Below are 20433 nucleotides of genomic sequence, written 5' to 3' on the forward strand. Positions count from 1 at the left end.
TTTGCAGAAGAGCCGGGAGGGCTGTCGAGTGGGCCCATTGTCTGGGCACTGAGCTGACCGTGTTCCTCAATGGGCAGCGCAGTTTGGCGGGTCTGTCTACCCAGGTGTGCAGGTGCCAGGGCCCCTGGGTGTCTGTCCTTGTGTCTGCTCCTTGTCACTAAGCATCCAATGACCCAGGAGACCTGCAAGAACGTATCCCCTCCCCTGTTCATTTTATCGGGGTTTTTTTTTTTTTTTTGGCATAGCGTCCTCTACACTCCAAACAGAGGTAACCACACCCGAGCGGTGGGCATAGGGTCCCCACTGATGCAGAGGACTCCCCCTTGAACGGTCATGAACTTGGAGGTTTCCGTGGGCGAGAGGAATATTCCACTCCAGTTTCTCTTCCTTCCTGAGACACAAAATTCAGAACCACATAGATAATTTGGTAATTAATTTCTTCTTAATTAATAAGCGAGTTTAATGATCGCACGACTGTAATTTAAAACTCGAGTTGAGACGTTGGGGGAGGGGGAACCTATTATTTGTTGCTGGAAGATTTACAGTCCCTGGCGCCTTACGTTATTTACGGCGTTCTCCGGCGGGCCCCTGCCCCCACCCGATTCTAACAGGTGCAGCGAGTGCCGCCTTTGGGGGGGTTGGCGCCCGGCGGGGGCAGGACGTGACACGATTCCCGGCCTCGCCTGGCTCTTCGTGTGGAATAAAGCTAGAGTCTCCAGCGGCTTGATTTTTACAAGTGTGTCTATTAGAAACATTTTAAATACTTTATGACCTTCACCATTCAGACGTAACTTTCTATCTAACATCGCTTATTCAGAATTCGGGGACTTCCTCCACCCCCACCCCGCACTGACTTCAAATTTAGCTTGATTTACACCCAGTGTCCATTTGGCGTCTAGTTGTGACCCCTCAGGGTCACTCCAATCTGCAGGCTTTCACAGGGTCACCCTTAGCTGCACCTCCACTCCTCCCCGCCCCCCCCCACGAGGCATCAGCCCCCACGCAGCCCAGCCGGAGGAGTCCTCGGACCTCGCCTGAGAACCCCGATGACCCCAGTGGACACCAAGGCGCTCACGCGGCCGAGGCCGATGTTGTGAAGGTCGGAATGAGGCCGAGTGTTAACACGCAGACCGTTACAAAGCTTCTTGATGACTTAAGTGTCCTGCGGGCTCCAGGGGACCTGGGAGGAGGCACAGGAAAGGGCTGGCCAGTCCGGGGCCCTGTCTGGAAGCCTCTGGTCCCCGGGGGCCTGCCCAGGCGGGAAGGCTGGGTTACAGGACCTGAGTGAGTGGTGAGTGAGGGTGGGGGACAGGGGACCACCCTGAGGCCCCGCCTCTGACAAGGAAGGTGGAGCCACTGGTGTGGGACGAGAGGAACTGGTCCTGGGCTGGAAGCCCGTGGGGGGTGGAGACCAGGTCGTGGGCCTCGTCCCTGCCTCCCTCCCTGCCTTTGCCAGGCTCACAGGTGGCACCACGCAAGTTCCTCTTAATTGATTCGTCTGAGTCAATCATCTGATCCACAGAGGATGTTTTGCTGATTAAATTCACCAACAGTTATTGGACTCTGCCGAAAAATGTCATAACCATTAATGAAATTAAAAAGCTTGATTTGTGCTTAACTTTGGGTGTTGTGGGTGGCAGCTGGTGCCAGGCAAAAAGGGACCTCGGAGGCGGCCCCTGCCCCAGGCCCCGGTCAGGAGCCGGAGGCCAGAACCTGGTGTGAGTGAGCGCGGCTCTGGCTGGGGACCTTTTTGTCACAGGGCTGTTTTCCTGGGCCATTCCTACACACCAGGCTCGGGGGTTCCGGGGAGAAGGCTGGGGTCGCACCCCTTCAACGAGGAGAGCTCTCTCTGTGCCTGTGTGTGTGCACGTGTGTGTGTGTGCACGTGTGTGAATGCCTGTCCACGCACACGCAGCCGTCCTTATGGTGTGGGTGGAACACAGAGCCGGCCACGTTGGCACCTGCGGGTGTCTGGGGTGTGGAGTGTCCACTGTGCAGTCCGGATGGTTAGAAGAAGGTCCCAGGGGAGGCAGCCCGAGCTGGGGACTCCAAGAAGGATTTGACAGGGGGGCGGGGGAGACAGGGAGGAGTGCTGGGCGGTCGGAGCAGCTTGTAGAGCGGGTTCAGAGGGCACAGTGCACTGTGGCCGCTGTGCTGGCTGCTGTCTGGACGTGGGCAGTGAGGCTGCGGAGGGGGCAGTCTTTGTTTTCATTTTTACTTACTGAGCTGAGAGAGAGAGGGGAAGGGAGCAAGAGAGAGAGCCACGGACCTCTCGTTCCACTTATCCATGCATTCCTCGGCTGCTTCCCGCATGGGCCCTGACTCGGGATCGAACTGGCAAGCTTGGCCTAGCAGGACGACGCTCTAACCACATGACTACCCAGCCGGGGCCAGGGTCTGGGTATTGAGGGCGTCCTGGTCCTCCCTGGGGTCCGGAATCAGTTGTGAAGCCAGCCCCGGGAAGATCACATTGTTACCTTCTGACGAGTGAGACTGGACCGGAAGGTGAGGTGCAGGTGCCTGGGCTTCTTTCAGCGGAAACCGGAGGCGGACAGACCTGCCCACCTGAGTCCAGGCCGCGCGGAGCCCACGCCGTCCCTGTCCCCCGAGCTCCGGGCGCACTGGCCCCAAGAGGGACGGGACTGAGGAGGGATGGACCGCGCCCCCCCAGCTCGTCTGCCGAGCGCCGCCTCTCCCGTTTACAGGGGGGCTGTGGGGGGCGGGGGTGTCGGGGTCATGGGCGTTGGACTCCGTAGTCCCCTGCGTCCCTCTCTCCAGGGGGGGTGGGGAGCGGCGGGGACGGTCAGCGGAGTCAGAAGACCCGAGACGCGGGTTTGGTGGCGGAGGGTGAGGCTCAGTTGGGCGCGTGGACGTGGAGGCACCCCAGCCCCTGGCGGGGGGAGGGGCTGAGTGGGTCACTCGGAGGCAGTTCTAGAATGCGGGGAGGTCCAGGCCGTGTATGTGGGTGCGGAACCCTCGGCGTTGCCGGTGGCGCGCGGGGACCGAGGGGGGTCGGAGCGGGAAGCCTGCGAGCCCCCAGAGCGTACGCCCGGGAAGGGGGAGACGGAAGACTCGCCCCAGGCAGGGGAGGGGACAGGGACACCACGGGAGTCGTGGACAGACGGAGGGGTGCAGGCCGCTAGGGAACCGGCAGCGACGACCGGTGCTGCCCGGAGGTCCGGTAAGATGCTCCCGGCCCCAGACCGTCCGCAGTGACCTTGGCCGGGGCAGGCTGTGCCCCAGGGGCCGAGGAGGGAGACAGGCTGCAGTGGTCAGAGCAGGGGGCGGGGTGTCAGGGACGGTCCGGCTGCTTTAGAGAAGGCTGGTGTGGAAATGGGGTCTGAACTGGCGTTGGCCGAGTCTCCCCTGGGTGCCAGCCAAATGCAGGGAAGGCTTGAGAACGGAGGGAGAGGACAGAGCTGAGGGACGCCCGTCCCGTCCTGGACGTGGCGAGGGTCGTGGGGATGCCAGCAGGGAGGGGGTGTCTCCTGGCGTCACCGTAGGGTTTCGAGCGGCAGCGGCGGCCGAGTCAGACGGCCCTGCCCACAGTTTCCTCACCTGTGCGACGCTGTCGTCCGATGTGGACACAGAAGGGGTCGGCAGGGTGCTCCGTGCGCAGTGCGGGGCGGGCCACTCCCTGGCCGCCGCCTCCTCCTCTCCGTGGGAATGAGCGGAAAGCAGAGTGGACGCAGGAGCCGGGCTCTGTGCCGGGTGTGATGAGGCTGCATCTGGGAGCTGAGACTCTAACCACTAGTCAGAGGGCACCGTTAATCATCTGATAGGTTTAAAACTGGTAGAGAAAGTAACTCAATTTTCTTGTTGCTTCCGTTCTTAAACGTTTAAATTGAAGAATGGAAATACGTATATGAAAGTATACTTTAGGGTTCGAGTTTAGGGTTGTTTCGTTTGTTTTCATTGATTTGAGGAAGAGAGAGAGAGAGAGAGAAGCATCAACTCATCATGTCACTTAGTTCCCTCCAGTTGTGCACTCAGTGATTGTTGCTTACACACGCCCTGCCCGGGGGTCGAACCCACAACCTCTGGTGCACCGGGGGGACACTTATCTGCCGGGCTGCCCAGCCAGGGCCAAGGGTTTGGCTTTTAAAATGGCCTCAACCTCATCACCCAGGTCAGGGGGGCCCTGTCAGCCCCCTGGCCCCCTCCCAGGCGCTGGTGACTTGCTTGGTTTTGAAGTTTATCCAGTGTAATTATAGATACGATGGAAGGGGTTCAATAAAAGGTATCTGTTATGTATTCCCCAAATCAAATTTCAAAACGGTGGAGGAAGTGACCGCTGAGAGACCCTTGCGGGTTCGTGCGGAGCTGTCGGGAGGTCCGTGAAGTCGGCTCGGGTGTGGGAAAACGGCAGACCTGTCCAGGGCACGCTGCCCACCACCTGCTCAGACTGTGGCCGCGCTCACGTGGCGCTTTTACAGGACGGTGAGCCACCCACGTCTCGAGGACAAAGGTCTGACTTTCTCCCAGGTACCCTCCGTGCTGGTGTTTCCACTGGCCTCGTTCCGGCGTTCATTCCCATGTGTGTTTATGTAACGGTTGTCACAGGGTCACTTGTTGAATGACCCAGTGGAGACAAAACTCAGTGCTTCTGGATGTTGCCCTGCCTGTGTTCTGGGGTCGCATTTATGTTTCAGCACTGTGAACACTGACGGGTTCTGAGTATTAGGAGTAGTTAATGATTCCAGTTACAAGGGAAAGGCGCCTCCCACCCACTGCGGTGTGGTTTGGGAGGGGGGCTCACCATTCACACAGACAGTCTCCTCTCTCCTGTCCCGTGACTCTGTCCTGATTTTTACAAGGTCATTTGAGGGTCAGGGCCGTGGCGCTGTCTGAGACGGCGCTGTCTGTGGCTCGTAGGTTTCTGTCCTCACTGCGGGGGTGGGGGCAGCGCCACACCTCACAGACCAGCCGCTCCGACCCCCCCCCCCGTTTCCACACCTCACAGACCAGCCGCTCCGACCCCCCCCCCCCGTTTCCCTCTGACTGGGCCTCCTCTTAAGTCAGGCACTCTCATCATCCCTCGGGATGTGTCCCCTACATGGGCAGGTGACCCTGCAGTTCCGAACCGGTCTGCTTTGGAACGACCTCTTTATCCTCCATCATTCCTTTCTTCCATTCGGGTGTGGGCTAACAGTCGTGGGAAAATAGTAGAATCAACCTGCGTCAAGTTAAAAAAGGCAGCAGTTATGAGAGCGTTCTCCCACGTGTTACCAAAAAAGTAATAAAGTAAATAAAAAACACTACTAATGTTTTGTAAGAAATGTGGAGAACGCTGATTAAATGATCAGGATTTTCCTTTTTGCCTGACCAGGCGGTTGCGCAGTGGATAGAGCGTCAGACTGGGATGTGGAGGACCCCGGTTCAAAAGCCAGAGGTTGCCGGCTTGAGTGCAGGCTCACCAGCTTGAGCGCGGGATCACAGACAGGACCCCACGGTCACTGGCTTGAGCCCAAGGTCACAGGCTTGAGCAAGGGGTCACTGGTTCAGCTGGAGCCTCCTGGCCAAGGCACATATGAGAAATCAGTCAATGAACTAAGGTGCTGAGCTTACAAGTTGATGCTTCTCAACTCTCTCCCTTCCTGTCTTTTCCTGTCTGTCCCCTCCCTCTTTCTCTCGCTCTCAAAAAAAAAACAAAGCCATTAAATGAACAGGATTTTTGTCGTTGGCCTGTGAGTCAGGCTTCGTACCACCCGTCTGTGGTTCAGTGAGAGGCTTTAAGGGACAGACGTTTTCTTTGTTCGTGACATGGCTGTTCCTGGCCTCCCGAGTGGGAAGTCTGGAGCCCAAACTTGACTTTACCTTAGGAAGTTTCTCAGATCGCTTCGCAGAGAAAATATTTACGGGAGGCGCCTACAGACAGAGCTCTTCCGACGGCCGCGCCCTGTTTAATTCCGACGTTTGTGCTTTTGTGATGAGCTTCAAGATCCAAGTCGCTCCAGTCATCCGACTGCATAGTGACTCTGAGGTTGGCCTAAAATAAAAGGGCATTAGAGTCGATCGTCAAACACCCCCTTTCGCTCCGCCCCCACCCAAGAAGAAGAAGTAAATGGCAGTCACCCAAACAGTCAGGATTTCAAGATAATTTACTTAGGGTCCTTCGGATCTCAGCTCACCCGCAACGACACCGGTTTATGCAGCTGTCAGAGCCTCTGGGCTGAACTTAAATTTCATCTGGGAGTTCCGTAACGATTTATAAAATAATGTATGTCGTCAAAGACCTCCCCCCCCCCATCAATACGCCGATGATTTTGAAATGACAGAGAGCCGCGCGATTCCTCTGTAATTTAAACATGATTAGCTGATGAAGGTGATGATCAATACACCGCGGGAAGATAGATTAATTGATACCATCCTTTCAGAATGATAAGAGGCCTATTGGAGGTGGGCTGGCCTAATGGGGCCGGCGCTCCGTCTCGGGGAGCCATTTTTTATAGATCGCGTCTTCACTTAATCACGTTTACACCGTCGTTCATTTGCATGAGCGCCGTAAACTCTGGACACACCAAGTTGTGTTCGCTCGGAGAAGACAGGGTCCGCGCACACTTGGGGCCCCCCGCCCCCCCCTTCTGTATTGTGACCTATCGCAGGGGACGGCAGTGCGCTCCTTGGCAGGGGTGTCTGTGAAGAGAGCAGCCGTGTGGGCGAACTCGGGGATTGAGTATCAAGCAAACTTAATTACAGCACGTCCCCGAAGACGCACGCCCGTTCACACGAAAGCCGTAGTCATTCTCCTGTGGTGACACACCTATTGGTGTGTAGGAAGAGCGTTCTAATCGTTGACTTCCTTTCCAATTAAATCCAATATGCTGTATCAGCGGGCCTGTTTGCCGCGAGAAGGTCTGGCTGGTTGAACTGAGATTTGTATTGATTCAGATAAACTTCCAATGTGTGCTGTAGCTGTACATTTAAAATAGAAAGTAAAGGGGAAAAAAGAGAAAAAGAAAACGCCTTTGATATAATCACACGTCCTTGAGTATGATTCTGCGCGGGCAGCTTGTAAAAGTTAAGAGGGATTCTTTAGGCTCTGCAGGAAATCGATTTTTCTTTTTATTTTCAAGGGGATTCGGGTTGCATGAGCTTGGTCTTACTTAGGGTTATTTTTGGTGCAAGTCACTGAGGGAAAAGAAATCAGAGTATTCGAATAATTTAAGTGAGATAGGTGTGTATTTTTCCGTTCTACGCTCCAGGTTTATGATGTGGTCTGTCCAGGGTTCCTTCCATCTCATGTCCCACCAAGGGTGGCTTCCCCCTCCTCCGCCAGGGTGCCCACCAGGGTCACAGCCAACACGTGTGCTCTGTAAGCAGCAAGAGGGAAACGACTCGGAGAAACAGAGCGAGGGCAGCTCTCCCGAGGACTCATGCTGGACGCTGCCGCACGCCCCTGGGTTGCCGTCCCGTCGGCTGGCGCGGGTTTGCATAACCATGTTCAGCCGGGGGGAGGGGGCAGAAGAGGCTCCAGGAGATGTCTCATCTGTGCCATGCGCCCAGCTAGCCACCGGGAATTGCTACCCTGGGAGGAGCGGATGGCAGGGTGCCCGCCATGTTCTCTGTGGTTTGGAAACCAGCCTCACGTGGACTCCTGTCTCCCTGTCTGTCTCCTAGTGGCCCAGAAGATTGTCGCCACGAGGAAGAAGCAGCAGCTGTCCATAGGACCCTGCAAGTCGCTCCCCAACTCCCCGAGCCACTCGTCCGTCTGCTCCGCCCAGGTGTCCGCCGTGCACATGAGCCAGGTATGGGGCCCCGGAGGAGCCAGACCGAAAGGCGCGTCCGAGCCCGGGGTGCGTGCCCGAGGCTGTCCGCCAGCCCCCCCTCCCCCCCCATGGATTTGCTTTCTGTTTCTCAACTTTCTCAATAACAGCGTGTTGTTAATTGGCTTCACGTTTCCTTCAGGAAGGCTGTGGCCTGGTGGTTTTTATGGGCTGCATTCTTGAACGTGTCCCGCCAGCATGCGGCCGGGGTTATGAGGCGTGCTGGCCGAGGGGGTGGGGTCCGGGGGGCGTGCCTGCACGCCGCAGTCTTTGCCGTGGATTTAAATGACCCCGTCGGCCTCCTGCCGTCAGCCTCCAGGTGGGACGGTTGCGGGTGGATGTCAGTCACTGACCTCACGGTGCGTCTAGATTTGGTAGCTGCTCTCACGTATAATTATCACGTCCCCGAGGCCGCGGAAACTCTTCCCATCGCAACATTTGCTTTGTTATTTTTCTTGGAAGTAAATAAAATAATTGTCGCTTTGAAGAACCTAACCAAAACCCCTTCCCCGTAAGGAAAGGTGGCTTGTTCCTCCTCCGCTGGTGTTTCTCATGACGTTTCCTGGACAGGTGTCCCGTGGGCACTTCTTTAAAAGGGGGCGGCGAGAAGAGCTTCCCGGTCACTTGGGAAGCAAGCGACCACGTCTCCTGTGGCGTCCTGCCGAGGGCGCTCACCAGTGTTCGTGTCTCCGCCGGAGGCAGCTTTCAGTCCCTGTGAACCTTGGGACACCTTCCAAGAGCGTTCGCGTTTCCAGATTTAAAAGATGTGAACTGTGTCTCTGCCGGGCAAAAGGGCACTTACTCTGTGTGTCGAGCCCGGAGCCGCAAAGGAACCGGGACCCGTGTGGTTCTGCGCACGCACGCCTTCATTTTCAGAGGGAGGAGAAAACCACTACATCTAACTCTCTGAAGTGGTTACATTTAAGCAGCTAAGAGACTCCTGTTTTCTTAAGTCACTTCTTAGACAGGATGAGACCCCCTGAGAGGGTCGGCGGGTTCCGGAATGAAACCCTGTGTACTTAACACACGGTTGACCAGCAATTTTATGCAGCAGTTATGTCACCGGCTATTTTTTCGTAATTGAGTTTGAAAGTGAAATGATCTAAAAATAAACTTCAGTATAATTTGTTTATACATAATGAGTTTAAATGAAACTTTGTACATACCTGCTACATAATATATTTTACAGATATATTTTAGTAACTTTTTTTGGTGTGGTATATTACTATGTAGCAATCACCTACTGGTAATGGCACGCAACATGTTTTGCAAATATATCTGGTTTCCCTGCGCTTTCCTTTTTGAAACACACACTTTACACGACAGAAAGATTTTCCAGTATCTTTAATACGTACGTTCAAACTGCGAGCGGTAGAAGATAGTCCAGGTTTAGACGGCCCACCCCGTGACTGTTTTTGTTTACTGTGCCTTCGAGGCTGCGGTCTCACGCCTGGAGGAGTGGGGAGAAAGGGAGTCCGCAGGAGAATACAGAACAGTGTGCTGGTTTTCGAACTTCGACCTTCAGGGCGAAGGGTCACAAATACAGTCATCCTATATTACGCTGAGTTTCAGGGACTGAAATAGCTAGTGTAGGAGCCAACACGAGTTCACTCGTGAGCGGTCACCCGTGTGTTAAGGCGGATCCAACGAGCAAAGCCAGAGACGCCGCCCAGCCTGGCGTGCGCAGGCGTCCGGCCTGTGTGACCCGCTCGCACCGGTGGGTCGGTGGGGAATCTGCTTGGGTGGCCGCGTCCGGCTCCCCGGGGCGTGTCCTTCACCAGACCTTGGTTTTGTTGACTCGTTGCAGACAAGTAACGGAGGCGGCAGTCTGAGCGACTACTCCTCCTCGGTCCCCTCGACGCCCAGCACCAGCCAGAAGGAGCTCCGCATCGACGTCCCGCCCACCGCCAACACCCCCACGCCCGTCCGCAAGCAGTCCAAGCGCCGGTCCAACCTCTTCACTGTGAGTGGCATTCCCAACCTTTTTTCAGTGAATAGCAGTGACCTGCCCGCCGGACGATTCCGTTGACATGTTTAGAATCCAAACTAAATCGGTGAGAAGGGTGCGGACGCTCCCGGAAGCCTGAGAAAACTAGGAGATGGCAAAGGTTTGGGCACTGAGCCCACGGGAATCTCTCGGGGGTGCACGGGGAGTGCAGGTCCCTGTGTCCGAGCACAGAGGGAGCGGTCTGTGCAGAGATGCCCACGGACGGGGAGTGCAGGTCCCTGAGTCCGAGCACAGAGGGAGCGGTCTGTGCAGAGATGCCCACGGACGGGGAGTGCAGGTCCCTGTGTCCGAGCACAGAGGGAGCGGTCTGTGCAGAGATGCCCACGGACGGGGAGTGCAGGTCCCTGTGTCCGAGCACAGAGGGGGCGGTCTGTGCAGAGATGCCCACGGACGGGGAGTGCAGGTCCCTGTGTCCGAGCACAGAGGGGGCGGTCTGTGCAGAGATGCCCACGGACGGGGAGTGCAGGTCCCTGTGTCCGAGCACAGAGGGGGCGGTCTGTGCAGAGATGCCCACGGACGGGGAGTGCAGGTCCCTGTGTCCGAGCACAGAGGGGGCGGTCTGTGCAGAGATGCCCACGGACGGGGAGTTCAGGTCCCTGTGTCCGAGCACAGAGGGGGCGGTCTGTGCAGAGATGCCCACGGACGGGGAGTGCAGGTCCCTGAGTCCGAGCACAGAGGGGGCGGTCTGTGCAGAGATGCCCACGGACGGGGAGTGCAGGTCCCTGTGTCCGAGCACAGAGGGAGCGGTCTGTGCAGAGATGCCCACGGTCCTGTCCCTCTCTCAGTCTCTAGCTGGAGACTTGTCACACTGGACATGAGGAGAATGGCCGAACTCGGACAGATTTCCCAGATGGGAGCGTCTGGCCTTTCAGGATGAGATATAAAAGCTTTGGCAGACGCCCCTCCTCGGCCCGAGGGTCGAGCTCACGGGTCCTGGAGGCTTGCTGACCGCAGGGCTCTCCACCCGGACCGCTCAGTGTCACCTGGGCAGCATCGTAAAACCTGGTCCTCTCCTGGGGCCAAGGCCGATGAACTCGGCGTCCGTGTGTGGGGCCCAGGCCCGGGTGGTCTCCTCGGGCTCTCTGGGCGGCTGGGATGCAGAAAACCCCTGAACTACTCAAACCCAGAGGTGCCGCCCCCGTCCTGTCCGCACACCCAGGGCCGCCACCAGCCAGTCACGACTCCCAGCCCAGCACGCCAGGCAGAGCTGCCTGTGACCGGCGCCATTGGGCTTGAGAGCCTGCTTCCCCCGGGGACGAGGTCTCTGCAGTGCAGGTGCAAGCTTGTCGCCCAGCGCGTCTCAGCCGGCTGGTTTTGTTCTCCGGGGACATTCGGGAAGTTCCGGGGGAATTTTGAGTTCTCACGATGTGGGCGGTGACCAGGATGCCTCCGAACACCGTCCACCCTGCAGGTCACCCCAGGGACCAGGTCCAGAGTCAGCGGCTCCTGTTTGGACAGCTTGACTTCTCTCGGTCGATGACCACTGACTTAGAGGCAGAGAAGTTCCAAGTTCAGTATTCCTGGCCTTGGACTAGAGTGGGGACTCTGCCAGGGTGACCGGGAGTCTGCCGTCTCATCCGCTGCCCTATGTGGAGACGGCCTGGATGTGTCCGCGGCTGCCCCACCCCCACCCCGCTGACAGCCATCACTGCCGAGGTCTGTCCCAGCAGCGCACACCCTTCCCTCGCTGTGTGCCCTGTGCCTCGTGAGTTCTGACCGTCACCGGCCCTGGACGGACGGGAAGACCAGACAGAGCAGGCTCAGCACCGGCCTCCGCTGCCAGGGGCTGTCTGGCCTTGGGCAGGTGACTTAACCTTTCTGAGCTGGAAACGGAGGTGACCGCGAGGCCGCTGGGAGGACGCCCTGCAGGGGCAGAGCCTTTGGGCGTTGCTTCCACTGTCCCCCCCGCCCCGAGGCTGACGTGGTGGAACCGTCCTGAGGGTGCGAGGCAGAAGCAGTCTGCGGCAGGTGGGGGGCAGGCGTTTAGGGGAACATCCGACACCTTCAAGGTGCACACAAGTGAGCCTTCCTTCTGTGAAACCCCTCGGACACCCGGAATAGCGGCCGGTGCACACAAGTGAGCCTTCCTTCTGTGAAACCCCTCGGACACCCGGAATAGCGGCCGTGAGCTGAGCAGCCCGCGGCGCTGTCCCCGCCCCAGCACTTGTCGGGGACTTGGGGTTGAGAGGGTGTCACCTCACAGAGCTGCTGTGTCTTGAGGACCTTCACTCGCCAGAGAGGCAGAGAGGGTGGACAGGACAGAACGCCAGCCGTGGGGGAGGAGTGAGGGCCTTGGGATGTGGACCCACGGACCAGAATGTCTTCTGTCTCCCTGCCAGTCCTGCCAGGGTGTGATGGGGGGAGCAGACACACGGGCTCGGGATGCCGTCCACGGACCGCGTCTCCTGGTCACTGGCTTCGGTTTCTATCCCAACGAAAGAGATGAGAAGCCTGGAAGTAACTTTTAAAAAATCCGGGCTGTTTATAATGAGAGCTCCAGCGTGCCCCGACCCCGCACGGGAAGGGCAGCTCTGGAATGTGCCAGAAAATAGGGTCCCAGACCCTGCCCACGGGGTACGGACCAAGGAGAAAACTGGAGGCAGGAAGGATTAAAATAATAGTAACTGGGAATGAGTATTTCCTTCCTGTGCTCTGTGCCAGAGCCCACCCACATGGGAAAGAGAGAGAGGGAGGGAGGGGGAGGGAGGGGGAGAGAGGGGGAGGGAGAAAGAGAGAGAGAGAGAGCACGCACGGCTGGACGGGGCCTCCCCGTGTCTTCACGCTGCACACGTGGGCGGGCCCCACGCCCGGGCACCTGGGTGGGCCGGGAATGCCGGCGCTGGCCAGGCCAAGTGCCACAGGCACCAGGACCAGTGGAGACTCCTCCTGACGGTGCCGAAGGCTCCCTTAACCACGTCACGATAAATGTATCTGATGATACAGACTGCTCGTGGAGCTGGGCTCCGAGGGCTGTTCCCTCCCCCCTGGACATGTTGGAAAACAGCCCTGGCCGGGCAGCCCGGTGAGTTAGATAGAACATTGTCCCGGCGCTCAGAGGCTGCCTGGCCGGTCAGCCCGGTGAGTTAGATAGAACATTGTCCCGGCACTCAGAGGCTGCCTGGCCGGTCAGCCCGGTGAGTTAGATAGAACATTGTCCCGGCACTCAGAGGCTGCCTGGCCGGTCAGCTCGGTGAGTTAGATAGAACATTGTCCCAGCGCTCAGAGGTTGCCTGGCCGGGCAGCCCGGTGAGTTAGATAGAACATTGTCCCGGTGCTCAGAGGTTGCCTGGCCGGGCAGCCCGGTGAGTTAGATAGAATATTGTCCCGGCACTCAGAGGCTGCCTGGCCGGTCAGCCCGGTGAGTTAGATAGAACATTGTCCCGGCACTCAGAGGCTGCCTGGCCGGGCAGCCCGGTGAGTTAGATAGAACATTGTCCCGGCGCTCAGAGGTTGCCTGGCCGGGCAGCCCGGTGAGTTAGATAGAACATTGTCCCGGCACTCAGAGGCTGCCTGGCCGGGCAGCTCGGTGAGTTAGATAGAACATTGTCCCGGCACTCAGAGGTTGCCTGGCCGGGCAGCCCGGTGAGTTAGATAGAACATTGTCCCGGCACTCAGAGGCTGCCTGGCCGGGCAGCCCGGTGAGTTAGATAGAATATTGTCCCGGCACTCAGAGGCTGCCTGGCCGGTCAGCCCGGTGAGTTAGATAGAACATTGTCCCGGCACTCAGAGGCTGCCTGGCCGGGCAGCCCGGTGAGTTAGATAGAACATTGTCCCGGCACTCAGAGGTTGCCTGGCCGGGCAGCCCGGTGAGTTAGATAGAACATTGTCCCGGCGCTCAGAGGCTGCCTGGCCGGTCAGCCCGGTGAGTTAGATAGAACATTGTCCCGGGTACTCAGAGGTTGCCACTTCGATCCCTGGTCAGGGCACACACAGGAACAGATCAGCGTTTTTCTCCCTCTGTGTCTCACCCTTTCTCTCTCTCTCAAATCAATAAGTTAAAAATAATAAAATGTTGAAGAACAGTTTGCTCCTAAACTGGTTTTAAAAATTGAATCCAGCTGCACACGTTTGTTAGCGGGCCCAGAAATGAGGGGTCGTGGGAGGAGCTTCCTTAGGTTTGCTGCCTGACGTTTAAGGAGGAACAGCTGACTGGTGGGTGTGGTCGTTCCTTACAGATTTGACATTGGACACGACCTGGTGGTTGTGATGGGGGAGGGACGGTGATGTGCCAGTCTTCTTGGCTTGAAGATCTTAGAAACGTCCACTAGATGTCACTGTCGCCTAAGGAATGGAAAGGAGGCCACTTGATTTTAGAAATTGTAGCAATTAGGAAACTTAACTCTCCTTGTGAGGGGTTTACACCTGTTCTTAAATAGGTGAAATTTCATCAACTCCTCTTCCCAGGTAATTGTGGTAGTTATGGACCCAAGGGAGCAGGAAGTGCGTCTCTGTGGACACGTGCGTGCCTTCCACGGAGACGCACCGTGAGGAAGAGTCCACGCAGACTGGGGTGGTGTCCCAGAGCAGGGGACGCCGTTCACCTCCCCGACTGGAGCGTCGTCCAGAGGCCAGCGTTAACTGACGGGGGACACCAGCGTCCTTCAGCCCCACGGAGGAGGCCCTGCGGTGTGTCACCCTGGGCTAACGTGGACAGTCCCCGGGACGTCTCTTTGCCCAGATACACGATTTTAACCAAAAATAAATTACGTGCCCCCCCCCCTTTTTTTTAACAAAATTACCAAAACTTAAATCTCCTGTAGCAGCAAATCGTGTTTATATTTGTGGTAGGAATTACACTTCTTCAAAGCTAAATTCTTTCTCATTTTGCACATATATATAGATAGATAGATAGATATAGATATAGATACAGATATATTTTTAGTGTTGTTTTTGAGAAAAGGAAGGTTAAAAGGCTACAGCCATTCAACTCCTGGTTTTGCAGTTCGGGTTCTTAGAACAGTGTTCGTTTGGTGGCCCTGACTCACGTGTGGGTGGGTGTTTCCTGGGAAAGGACGTCCAGACGTACGGGAATAAGACGCACCGTGTGTACTCACCCTGTGGCTCTTCGGGCACAAGCTGCTGCCGCTGCTTCAGGGAGTCAAGTCGTGGTCAGAGTGGCCGCCCTCCGGCGTGGGGTGTGTCGCCTGGGGGTGCCCAGGGACCGGCCCTGCCGTGAGCTTGGCGCTGATTATCTGGGTCCATAACTGCTGCCTCTCTCCCAGCTTCCTAATGACGCTGTCATTGGCATGGTGTTTTTCAAAGCTCACCGTGCGATGCCGACGCCATTCAGCGGAGCCAAGCGTACCCTGTAGCCGAGGATGGTGAGGGGACGCGGCCCAGCTCGGAGGAACTCGCTGTGACTGCGGCAGCGGCGTTGTTACTGTGAAAAGGGTGACGTGCAGGGTGGGTTGTCTCCTGCGGAGGAGACCGTGGGTCCCACCCCGGGGCTCCAGCAGACCCTGCCTGACTCATTGGTCACGGGGGGGGGGGGGCAGGTTTCCGTGGGACAGTGAGGGCTTTCGGCAGCGACACGCTTCCTGTCCCTGTGGATGGGGGACAGGGTGGGGGTCTTCCCTTCCTGGCTTCTTTCCTCACACGGGGGGAAGTTAAGCCTTTTTATAAAGGAAGAAGTGACCCTCCGATCATCTTAACCTCTTACAACCTCTTAGCCTCTCCTCCCTCAGTCCATCGTTGGCCGAGGCTACACACTCAGCCTTAGGCACGCTGCCAGCCGCCGTGACGCGCGTGATAGACTCTGTTTCGGAGTCTAGTTGTGCGTGGCAGGCGGGATGCCCCACCGTCGTGCCCCCCCCCCACCATCCCCCCAGCCCTGGGCAGCTTGTGCTGGGAGCCGCTGCGCAGCTGATTTCATGGAGCCCTCTCCGCAGTCACGCCGGCTGCCCTCCTGGGACAATGGCAGCTCAGAGTTGGCAGAAAGACCAGGGTGGGGGTGGGGGGCTTCCTAGGAGTGTGTGTGTGCGTGTGTGTGTGTGTGCGTGTGTGTGTGTGAGCGTGTGTGTGCGTGTGTGTGCGTGTGCGTGTGTGTGCGTGCGCGTGCGTGCGTGTGCGTGTGCGTGTGTGTGTGAGCGAGCTCAGGCCGTTGGATCTCAGTGCTCTGGACGTGTGTGAGCTACAGCCTGCCGGGGGACGCAGCCGTGGGCTGAGCCCCCGCAGACCCTCCTTCCCGGCCGCCTGCCCCGGGCGGCTCTCCCTGAGATGCTCAGCGTCATCGGAGACGCTCAGGAGGACACGAGCACCGCTGGGGAGTTGTTCTGTTTCCACGGCGACCCCGAGGCTCTCGGAGGGGGCGCTGGGATGCGGAGTCCTGCCCCTGCCGCAGCCCGGAAGCCCTGCTCCCAGCGACGTGGGCGCAGATGGTCCCCGCCTCGAGGAAGCCGCTCGTGTTTTTATGTTTGTTTTGTTAATTATTCCCGGTTCATGGAGGATAATGAAGATGGATTTCCAACTTTAGAATTGATAAAATTCTAGAGGTCCCTTTCATCATCCCCGTTGATTTAAAAAAAAAAAAATTTTTTTTAAATGTCACCGTGAGCTTTTACGTCTTACGTAGGAAAGAAACCTCATGTTCCGGCCCTCGCAGGAGTTGAGATGTGGGGAGAAGAGAATTTAGGATCGCTGCACCGCTCTTACTGTACATTATTAATTAAAGAATTAATTAGAGGGAAGTGAGTCCCCAACCCCTGAGCTGAAATTCCTGACGAGGAATGGATAAATCTCTCCCAGGCCTCTTCCAGCCCACAGGGACATACGCCTTAAGCTCTATGTCCTCCTGCAGCTTGGTCTCGGTCACTTGTTGTACGAGTGCCTGGCACACGGGTGCCCGGTAAGTAACGGTTCTTGTCATCGTTGAGGGAAGCGTGTTTCTCCAATGAGCCCCGAGCCCGGGGAAACACCACCTCTGAGTTCACGTCGTGGGAACCGTTTCCCCTGCGTCCCACGGCGGGGGTCAGCCGCCCCCCACCCCACGCCCCTTCGCGAGTCGCTGGGCGCCGTTCCCCGCCGCGCCGGCCCGTTTCATACATCATCTCGGATTTGAAAAGCACACGAAAATGTTTCTCCATTTTCAATATTGCGTGAGTAATGTTCCCATTGAAAAGTAATGGAGTGAAGTTGTCACTTGTCAGCACAGTTATTAAGGAGGACGAGTCCCAGATCCTTTCTCTCATAATAAAATAAATCTGTCAGGAAGTGATGGCGCTCCCACGTTCCCCCGGTGCCATCAAGAGGTGGGGACGTCGCTGCGGAGTTCCTCCCACGTCCCCTGGCACGGGGTGGGGGGTGCTTCAGATGTGGCTCCCCCTCTGGGGTGGGCACCACCACCATCCTCCCTGCCGTTCACATCCCATCAGCACCAGGGCCTGGGAAAGCCGTCCCGGCCCTCGGCGAAGGGAGCTGCCACCACCATCCTCCCTGCCGTTCACGTCCCATCAGCACCAGGGCCTGGGAAAGCTGTCCCGGCCCTCGGCGAAGGGAGCTGCTCATCCTCCCCCACACACACCCAGAGTACTGATGTCACGGCGGAAAAGCTAGTTTCAACTTTCTTCCTGTTGTTTTGTGTGTGTGTGTGTGTGTGTGTGTCGTGATACAATCATCTGGCTTTGAGTCTGCAGTGTTCTCACCGGGCAGAAGCAATAAAAAGAAACATTACCGACACCTTGATGGGGATCCAGCGTGCACCATTACGTTGCACGGCTGAGTCGTTAATAGAATGTTTTTAATGCCGCAGACGTTAATTAAATGTGTGCGCGCCCCTGTCGCAGGCCTCCTGAACGCACCACGAGGAGCCCCCGTTCCTCCCTGGCAGTGTGGACGGCGGCTCCCGAATGTGTTCTCCTGTTGGGCGTCCACTTCTCCGTACAGTCCATTGGTTCCTTGTAATTGAATTTCGAACTCCTTTTTAAAAAAAAAAAAAAAAAAAAAAAAAAGAATGAAAAGATAATTCTGTGGTGGAAAAGGAAGGGGGGAAAAGTTGAGAAAATTCTCCGTGGAACAGCGCCTCCGTGGAGATGGAAGAGCCGTAGCTGGCCCCTGGCTGGGGGGTGCACGCCCCCACGCCCCCCCGCAGCGTCTCGGGACCACCTTCGCAGGAACCGTGCTCAGAGGGGCAGGTGTACGCCGTCTGGGAGACGCCACCCGGCCGCCCGCTAACTTCTGTTTCTGTGTTTGTTTGTTTGTTTGCAGTCCCGGAAGGGGAGTGACCCGGACAAGGAGAAGAAGGGGCTGGAGAGCCGCGCGGACAGTATCGGGAGCGGTCGGGCCATCCCCATCAAACAGGTACGCCGCCCCCCCTCGCCCCACTCCCCCCCCTGCACTCCCCCCTCCTCCCCGTAGCTGGAGACACGCGCGCCTCGGTCTCTCTGGGCTGTGATACCGGCCCGTGCGCCGACGTCCATCCGTTTCATGTGCTCTGTTGATGAATGTAGAAGTCACTCACTTGACATCAATTAGGAGAGGTTCCTGTGTGTATTAAAATAGGGTCATTAGAATAAGAAGAGGGAGAATGTGACAACAGGCCCTAATGAAGTGCGGGCTGCCCGCCCGCGTATGGAGCGAGTTTCCAGGCTGAGCTGGCTTCAAAGGCTGCCTTTTGTCGCGGGCTTTGATTGGGCCGCCAGGCGACGGGGGTAAATCAGCTCTCCGCACAAGGGCCCCTTGTGAGCCCGGGAATAGCCCGGCGTGGCCCTAATTTGCTCTCTCACGCGCGCGCACACACGGACATCTGAACACCGTTTCAGGCTAGTTTGTAACAACGAGGCAATTAGTTGCGATAATCATCGGCCGGTGTGTCAGCTGTGCGGTCTTGTTTGTAATTTGCTAATGAAGGAATTGTGACTTTGATTAGGTTCAGTTTCATTTAGACCTTATTATTATAAAGGAACATTTACAGCTGCATTGGGGGGGGCCCTTAATTAAACGTCCTCGTTACACAAGGGGACCGGTCTCGAGCATTTGTTTTGGCCGGGGTGGCTGGCCAGCCTGCACTGAGGGCCCCATTAAGCCCAGAAACCCAGACACCAAATGACTTGACGTCGTGAGCAGAACGGGAGCGCACGTGACCTCTTCCGCTGTTCTGCGTCCCGGAGAAAAGCAAGAGTGTAACCCGGCACCGTGGCTGCTGGAAATGCCGTCTTTCCGTTTGTTCAAGAAGGCCAATTGATTTAGAGTGCGCCCTGCTTAGGAGAGTTAGGGGGAAAATATCCTCTGGGCAGGACACACGCTCAGCCTCTTTCGGGCACGGCTGGGACCGCTGTGTCCCTCTGGGCCATCGCTCGCAGCAGCTGTCCTCCTCTGCGGGCACCTTGGTGTCTGTACACGTTTTTTTTAGGAACTTGCCTTGGTGCTGGCCACCCTTGACGGGCTGGGGTCTGTCCACAAGTGCAGCTGCACCATTGCAACAAGCAGAGATGCAGCTGGTGTGGGCGAGGGACAGGTGAGATGGGGGGGGCCAGAGGAGGAGGGCCGCAGGGTGCCTTCCAGGACACGTCCCCATGCTGGGCGACCGCCCTGCGGACTGGCACGGGGCCCCGTGAAGATGAGTCCACCCCCGTCCTCTTGGCTGGTAGGCGGTGTCGTCACGCTAAGGCTTTCTTCCCTGAAGAGACCCAGGGCCCACGGTGGCTTGTTCTTGGTGCGTTTATCTGCAAACCCCACTCTCTGCGTAAGGAAGGTGAGGCGGACCTGTCAGTTTTAGGCTGTGGAGACCGTTTTAAACCAGAATTGTGAAAATCTCTCATACTCTCTTCCTCTAATAATTGACCCTCGGACGTTTCCTTTTGGGAATATTAGAACGTAACGCACCAGACTGTTGCCGTAATTTTTAGTGCGTGCGCCGGGTGGGTCCCTGGTGTCACTGGAGCCTTTGCTCAGTCTGTCCCCTGCTCATCTGCAGAAGGGGTGTGGTTTTCAGTACGTGTGAGGGTGGCAGTTGACCCTCGAGGCATAAGGTGAACATCACCCAGTCCTTGGAAGCCTTTTAATTGTGAACGTTCAAAATAATCTTGTTGACGTCAAAACCTCGGTCTGGTGTTTTTTTCCGGGGGACCATGGTGCAGGAAGCGCCCACGGTTTCTCGTTCCTCGGGGCTGCCCCCCCCCCCACGTGCGTGCAGCCACGGACGAGCTCCTTCCTTGGAAATGGACACCCGGTGGGTCCTCACGTTGCACTTCTGTGAGATGGGTCACCAGGCCACGCCCAGTCCCTTGACGCACAAGCACGTGGAGATTCCAGAGGGTTTGTTAAACTCCGGGACGTCTATGGGTTCCAGTCAGCCATGCTCGGGACCTCGGCCGGAGTAGATCGGTGTGTCCCACACACGTGTGCGCACGTGTTTGCAAAGGGACCGAGATCATTAGGACAAGTCGGAATTCCTCTGCCCCCCATCCCTCCTGGTGTGATGACGTCAGCTAGCAGAAATGATGGGGGGGTGGTTGGGAGGAGGGAGCCTGACGGGAGGGCGCTGGCCGGCGCTGGCCGGCATGTCCCAGACACCCAACAGACTTGCTTGCGGAATAAACGGACAATTAACTGAGTGTTCGTTATTTGTGAAGCGTTTTTGCGTAAAGTATTCCACTACACCCCAAACGTTGCCTTGCTGGGGCAGCTGCGTTTTCCTTAACTTTAAATGAACCCGGGGCAGGG

General features: G+C 57.2%; 1 protein-coding gene across 1 annotated transcript in view; it reads left to right on the forward strand.

Annotated features, from left to right (window-relative positions):
- AGAP1 (ArfGAP with GTPase domain, ankyrin repeat and PH domain 1) overlaps positions 1 to 20433 on the forward strand; it is a 322164-nt gene that overhangs the window by 95035 nt on the left and 206696 nt on the right. Inside the window, exons 8-10 of the mRNA XM_066346522.1 lie at positions 7621 to 7748; positions 9574 to 9729; positions 17977 to 18069. Coding sequence (XP_066202619.1) covers positions 7621 to 7748; positions 9574 to 9729; positions 17977 to 18069 — 377 coding nt within the window. The remainder of the gene's footprint in view (positions 1 to 7620; positions 7749 to 9573; positions 9730 to 17976; positions 18070 to 20433) is intronic.

This window comes from Saccopteryx leptura, chromosome 7 (assembly GCF_036850995.1).
Source record: "Saccopteryx leptura isolate mSacLep1 chromosome 7, mSacLep1_pri_phased_curated, whole genome shotgun sequence".
NCBI classification, from domain to species: Eukaryota; Metazoa; Chordata; class Mammalia; order Chiroptera; family Emballonuridae; genus Saccopteryx; species Saccopteryx leptura.